Source organism: Tamandua tetradactyla, chromosome 1 (genome assembly GCF_023851605.1).
Source record: "Tamandua tetradactyla isolate mTamTet1 chromosome 1, mTamTet1.pri, whole genome shotgun sequence".
In the NCBI taxonomy this organism is placed as follows: domain Eukaryota; kingdom Metazoa; phylum Chordata; class Mammalia; order Pilosa; family Myrmecophagidae; genus Tamandua; species Tamandua tetradactyla.
The window spans coordinates 122,100,879-122,107,910 of record NC_135327.1 but is presented as its reverse complement, the minus strand read 5'-3'; the positions used below and the strand labels follow the sequence as shown (position 1 = coordinate 122,107,910).

General features: G+C 39.7%; 1 protein-coding gene across 1 annotated transcript; it reads left to right on the top strand.

The window, feature by feature from the left end:
* The first annotated feature begins 1,172 nt into the window (after nucleotides 1-1,172).
* GNG11 (G protein subunit gamma 11) lies at nucleotides 1,173-5,002 on the top strand. The gene is made up of 2 exons (XM_077123695.1): nucleotides 1,173-1,719; nucleotides 4,589-5,002. The coding sequence occupies exons 1-2, from the start codon at nucleotides 1,624-1,626 to the stop codon at nucleotides 4,712-4,714; spliced, it is 222 nt and encodes a 73-aa protein (XP_076979810.1). The 5' UTR covers nucleotides 1,173-1,623; the 3' UTR covers nucleotides 4,715-5,002.
* Nucleotides 5,003-7,032: the final 2,030 nt, after the last annotated feature.

Below are 7,032 nucleotides of genomic sequence, written 5' to 3'. Positions count from 1 at the left end.
ATAACTAACCACTTTCCTTTGTGAAAGTAATCTATCATATACTGATAGAGAAATATGATTAAAGACACAATATATCTTAGGGGATCCACCGCTTCCCCTGCTCCCATATATTTTACAAATTCAAACACTAAAAGCCAGAAAAAATAAATAGCTTTTCCAATGATGCCCAGCGGCAGAGCTGGGACTTCAATCCATGAGTACTTGTTAAGTTGCTCATTGCTCTTTTCCCTCCAGAATATCTGTTCAGGACAAACTGGTATAGCATGGTGAGAAACGGAACAAACAAACAAAAGTTCTCTTTACAAAACAGGAAGTGCTATATGAGTATATCAGGGCAAGTACTCTGAAATATTTAGCTCATACAGGCAAGAGGACTTCTCTGCGGAGGAAGAGAAATATCTCATAGCGTAGCTGCTTAAATCATGTTTTATTTTTTTCCTAGTCTCTTTAGCAAAATTAACATGATTTTAGCTTATAATCAAAAGGAAAGATTAGACTGATGCATACATTTTACACTTTGGCACTTTTCCAAGAGGCTCTCCCAAGAAGTAGCTAGATGACTACTGCTTTTCAAAAGGTGCAGAGTCCAAAACTAAATGAAGTCACTGCCTACATCCAGAAAGTTGCTTGGCCTGGGAATTCAAAATCCTTGGTGTCAAATGTCACCTAAACTTTGGGGGGTGGGGAACCGAGATGCTCTGGTCAGAACTTGTAAAATCTCTGCCTCTGTGTTCTGTTCCTACAGCATCCTGCTATGTTTTAGTCATTGCAAAAGAGTGCCCTGAAGAAATCTGCTGATGAGAATGTAGAAAATGGCCGTGCAACAGTCACAGCCTGAGAGCCTTCTATTTCCCCCCAAAATATATAAATCCGTTTCAGGCATTTAATAGATGGAATTGTTATGTATCAACTGGGTACTGGTGAGTGTCCCTGAGATTAAAGCTGAGTTCCATTTTCCTCTTGGTCCTTTTCTTAAGTTTCCCTATTTCCCACAATAACTATGTACACAACTGGAGAAAAGTTATTTCCCTTGTGTTTTTAAAGCTCTTGGAGAAGCAAAGGACCATTATTTCCTGCTGGGTAGTGTCCTCCTTTTCCTTGTTTCAAAAACAAAACCCGGATGTGACTTGGGAAGAACAACAACCAAAAGAATAAAAAGTAAAACTTCTGTTGTCCCTCCAGCACAGTCCCAGCGCTCCGGCCCCAGCCCAGGTCTGGTCCCGCGCGGGCGTGGCAGGTTCGGGAGCCAGGGCTCTCCCGGGACCAGCATCTCGGCCAGGAAACTGGAGCAGCGAGTTGCTAGCTATTCCGGTCCTTCGGCCGCCGCTGGGACTTAACCTCAAGTTAGGTTCCTGGGACGAGCCTCCTGGGGTTGCACAGACTCGAGAAAAAGATACGGGGTTTTAAGATCCCAGGGCTCTGGGAAGGGCTGGCGTAAGGAGACCTCCCAGAGGAAGCTCGAACTCTGGGGAGTTGGGGACGCTCCCGCGGGAGGCAGTCACATCCTCTGCCGGCCAGCGCGGGCGGCGAGGCCCCGCAGATATTTCGGGACGGACTGTGGCTTGCAGTACTCTCAAGGGCTCCAGTTCCTGAGCTATCCTTGGGCCCAGTTCTGGGGCAAAAATGCCTGCCCTTCACATTGAAGATATGCCAGAGAAGGAAAAGCTGAAGATGGAAGTTGAGCAACTCCGCAAAGAAGTGAAATTGCAGAGACAACAGGTAAATGGACTATTGCAGAATATTTCCTTCTCTGAAATGAACCAAGGTCAGCTTTTCTTGTTTGTCTATTTGTTTTGTTTGTTTGTTTGTTTTAGTAGCAAAACCAATAGGTTTTTCTTCCCCAGATTCGCGTGCAATGGAGCTTTGGGGATGCCAAGAAACTGCCAGTTAATATGGCGACATCTCCCTTTCTAAGGGAGGGAGGAACCCAAGAGCAATTTAAAGCCAAATGTCCTGAAATTTAAGCAGCTTAGAAGGGGGGAAGCAGACAAGAAATCCTGCCTTATTAGACAGCATGTTTTAAAAGCTCAGTGGTACTTATTATTATTTTTCATTAACTGAAAAAATGGTACTCTTTTCAGGATTTTTTAACCCAAATTTTAAAGTCTTAAAAATACATTGCTTAGTTTTGACTTTCACCCGTGGTCTACCATGATGTGCAAAAGACAATCCACTGGGGCTTGGGAACAAAGCATTAGAATTTATATTTTTATTTGTAAATCTCATCTCTTCATAATTTCCAATTTATTTGTTTTATAAATATGCATAATGCACTATTGCAGTATCTGCTCATTAATAAATAATTATAGATTTACTGAGGTGTATCTGAAAATATTTTTTAGGGATCACCATTAGAAAACTTCAGAGACCACTAATACGGTTAGAGACGAATGTCTCCTGCTTATTTTAAGTTTCAAATTAGATATTGGGCAGGAGCGTGGATGCAGCTGACTGTGGATATTAAACGTATTATTCGTTGACATATTGTCCTTGTCAGCCATCGTGCCCTCTTAGGACATACCCCTCAGCTTTTCAATTCCAGAAACTCAAACTGTGGAGAAAACTATCAGGTATGGGCATGGAAGGAGAGACATCTAAGTCATAATAATAATTTTCAAACATATTTTATTATGCATTTTGAATTACAGAGTAATAGTGATAGGCAAACATTTTGGCCTTTAGAAATTTATTCAACTCCCTCACTTTAAGGGAAAAAAAACTAAGAGCCAGCGAGACTAACTAGCTCCCTGTTTAAGACCTCAGAAACAGTGATAGGTCAGGTGTTAAAATTCAGTCTCCCAATTCTCTGTCCATTATTCTCCCCAATAAATTGTTATACAGCTCAGGCTAAGAAAACATAAAATTCACAGGCTGAATTCTGGCTCCAGCTAACTGCTGGTCAAATGAAAGGAAATGCATCACATCAAAGGAGCAGTTATTCATTTTGGAGGTTACAGACCTCTGGAAAGCTAATTAAGTCTCTGTAAATATAGACTCAATTTGGGATCACACATGAATCGTATCTGCAAATTTCTCTGAGGCCACAAACTCCAGGTAATGAAGACTTATGTCATCAATTCTGAGTGTTCATTTAGAATGCACAGACTGTGGGCATCAGCAGCATTGGAAAGCAAATCTTATTGGAAAGAACAGTACTTGAAATATCTTAATAATATAACTACATCACCTACTTTTAAATTGTAGCCAGTGGCTTTCCAATGGGGTATGGAAGTAAAATATTAAAATTATTTTTTATTTAGTTTTAAATCTCAACTTTTTATAAATTCAAGTTTATGCCTTATAGTTAGATATACTATATTACCACAGTACTGTCTATATTTATGTATAAGTAAATATTTATGTAACTGTGGGGTACATATGCAAACATGTTTTAGTGCTGACTATAAAAAGATTTGAACACCACCAATCCAGATTTCAAATTCTATCAGCACATGTGGCCTAGTTTTAAGAGGTCTCCATTGAGGTTTATGGAGGCTTTATTATTTTTACTTCTAATACAGTCCATTAAGCCCTGCTTCTCTCATATTTTTCTTCTTCTTTCTTTCTTTTTTTTTCACCAGAGCATCCCTCTGGGCAAGTATTGCAATAAAGGCAGGTTGGAAAAAATATCTACAAAGAGCAAAGGAAGTATGTGTGCTTGTTATTTAAAGGGTATTAAAATGAAGTTATGAAAATTATCTTAAATTTTCCTAAATCCTAAAGCTCTAACTGAAAAATTATTTTTATTCTTCAATTCTTCAGTTACATTTTTGTATAGTCCATTCATGTCTCAAATGTTTATAGCACTGAAATCAGCCTGCACACTCACCTGCAGTTTTCTATTTTTTAATATTTAAAAAGATATATTCTAACTCCCTCTTTTGCAACTTGTAGCCTAAAAGTAAACTTTTTGAAGAAACTCTCTAATTCTTTCTCCGTTGTTCAAAATGGAAATTAAACTTTTTCCAATTTCAAACTGAGTACTTAAACACCAGGGTGTTTAATAAGCCTAATAAGGCCCAGATAAGCCTTTTGCTATGATTATTGCCTGCATTTGATGGGCAGGAATTTTGAGTAGAGACAAAGGTGGGATGTTTGGGCAACTCCATCCTTTCCAGAGTCCAGCTTTCTCCAGTGGTTCCATCATTTTGTAAAATTCCAAAGCATAGCACACCCATAATGAGTGAGAATTTAGGCAGGACACACCCTAAAGTATTTTGGAATAATCAACTACTGCACCTGTTCATTAGCATGGAGAGTTGAAAGCAGGGTGTATTTTAGTTCCTAAAATATTGTGGATGTGTCATAATTGTATTTTAGCAGAGGAAGGAAAACATGTGCGTTCAGTAGATAGAGATAATTGGGGATGATCTATTTAACAGAGAAACTTTCAAACTTTTTTGACTTGGACCAATAACAAGAAATACATTTTATGTTTTACGTAGGTTGAACCAAAACATATAACACATTCACTTTTAAAAATGTTGCTTGCAATCAATTACATTTATTTCACTAAAGAGTGGGGATGCATGGTTTGAACAACATTGACCTAATTCATTCTTTTCCCTGTTTTTTTTTCTTACTTAAGGTGTCCAAATGTTCTGAAGAAATAAAGAACTATATTGAAGAGCGGTCTGGAGAAGATCCCCTGGTGAAGGGTATTCCAGAAGACAAGAATCCCTTTAAAGAAAGAGGCGGCTGCATTATTTCATAAATAACTCTGGGGAGAAACTTCATCCTCAGTGGAAGAACTAGTTTGCTTTAGTTTTTCCAAATAAAACCAATGTGCCTTTTTAAGAAAGGAAAAAGGAAATTTACATGAGACTTTCTTAAGCACAATATGGTTATGTATGAAAACCTATGGGCTTCTAATTTTGCTCACTATGCACACACCCTTTTTAACAGGGTTCAATTATGGAAGTAAGGATATCACTTATGCATGACTCACCTCTTTCCGTATATTTCCTGATGCCGCAAATAAAATTTTATCTCTGGAAAATAAGTGTTGACAACTTAAGAAGGTACTTTTCGTGCACTACCTCATATATTTCTCCCCAAAAACCTTTCAGGTATTTGGAACATGTACCAAAGGATTAGGTAGCTTGATAGATGGGGTCTACAATTCAGCTCTCTCTGCTTCAAATCTCCCATGGTTTACAGTGCCAAGTTCTGGCTTCTGGAATGCGTTTGATCTATTAGGGAATTGAGTGAATAGAATTCCCAATAATGTTAACAGGAGTCAGATTATTTGAGTCAGGGGCCAGACCAAACCACGTCTGTATTAACACTTTCCGGGCTTATCATCCTTCGCTGTCTTGTTCCAACGTTGAGGCAATGGCGGCCTTGGGAAGGGACGGGCCTGGGGGTCGGGAAGGGTACGCGGCCTCCTGCGCGCCGTGGCGGGGCCAGCCCTGGCTTTCAGCGTTGGTGCATTGCTCCGCGGTAAGCGCGTCTCCACTTGCTCTCCTGTCTCAGGCGGCGCAGCTCGGTTGTGCGGTGCGTTGGAGAGGGCGTTTGGCCTTCTGCGCCTTTCCGCGCCCGTCTTGGCCAGCGCAAGCACACCTCCTCCGGGTGCACCAGTAGGCGCCGCAAAACAGCGGGAAAGACAAACAGGGTGGTTTTAGCGGGGATGTGTCGCGCCGGACTACTTCATCCGTTCTAGTGCCTTAAAATACGTGCAGCCTCCGTCTCTAAAAAGAGGACTTTTCTTTGAGGATTCCCGCTTCTCCGTGTTTTCTTTCAGATGCAACTTCCTCCAGGCTTGGGCCAAGAGAAAGGGAAGCAAAACCTTTTTAGTTTAGCGTTAACTGAAATGCGCTTGCTTAGTCCACGTTCTTGTCCCCGAATTTTTAAGTTGACGTGGCAGATGGATCACGTTTAGCCACCAAATTCCCAGTTTATCCAAGACTAGGTCTTTTCTCCTACTTAGGTGTACTCATCAAACCCGGAGGTGCCTTGGGCCTATGAGAACTTCCTGAAATATACCAGTGTTCTTACTCTGAAATTAAGCTTCCCTCTGTGTGAAAGAAGAGATGCTCCAAGCCTTTGAAAGAACAGGTTAAACCATAGGAAGAGCTGAGCTTATTTCCTTCGGTTTCTTGTGCATTTTACCAAGCATTGACGTCAATTGGGATCACTGAGAGCCCCAGGAATAATTTTAGCCCAAAGCCTGACCTATGCCAAGGCGGGGTTTAAATATAGAACAGTAAAGTGTATTTCTTCCAGCAACTTAACAAAATTAATATTTAGCATATGTTACTACAATTAGTCATTTAACATTTAAGATGCTTGTAAACTTTTGTAAAGTTTTGCTTTGGTGAGTTGTTTGGTGTCTTGTCAGTAATAGTTTTCTTTTGCTGGATAAGAAAGCAAACATTGATGCTAGTTATCGTATGCTGATAAGGCAAATCAAATCACCCTCTGTGTTCACAGAGGGGCCAGTCCACATCTTTAGCCCCTAACTTCTTTCTTCGTTCTTTTTTTTTGGGGGGGGGTATATAAATTTTTATTAGAAATTGTAGGTTTGCAGAAAATACAGAGTTCTCATATCCCGACTCTCCCCCATTATTAACACATGGCATTTAGTGTGGTAACTTTGTTACAATTGATGAAATAATATAATGATAATGTATTATTAAAATTAATCTATAGCTTACATTAGGGTTCACTGTTTTTGTGTTGTACAGTCCTATGTTGTTTTGGAATTTTTATTCTAATAATATAAATACAAACTAAAATTTCCCATTAATCACATTCAAACATTTAATTCAGTGCTGATAATTATGCTCATAAAGTGTGCTGTCAGCACCACTATCCATTATCAAAACTTTCCATCACTCCCAGAAATTCTGTGCCAATCAGACATTAAGTCCTCATTCCCTATCCCCACCCTCGCCCTCAGTAATCTGTACTCTAGTTTCTAATTCTGTGAATTTCAGTGTGATCATAAATATTTTTCCTTTTGTGTCTAGCTTATTTCATTCAACGTGATGTCTTTGAGGTTTTTCCTTGTTGTCATATGTATCAGAACTT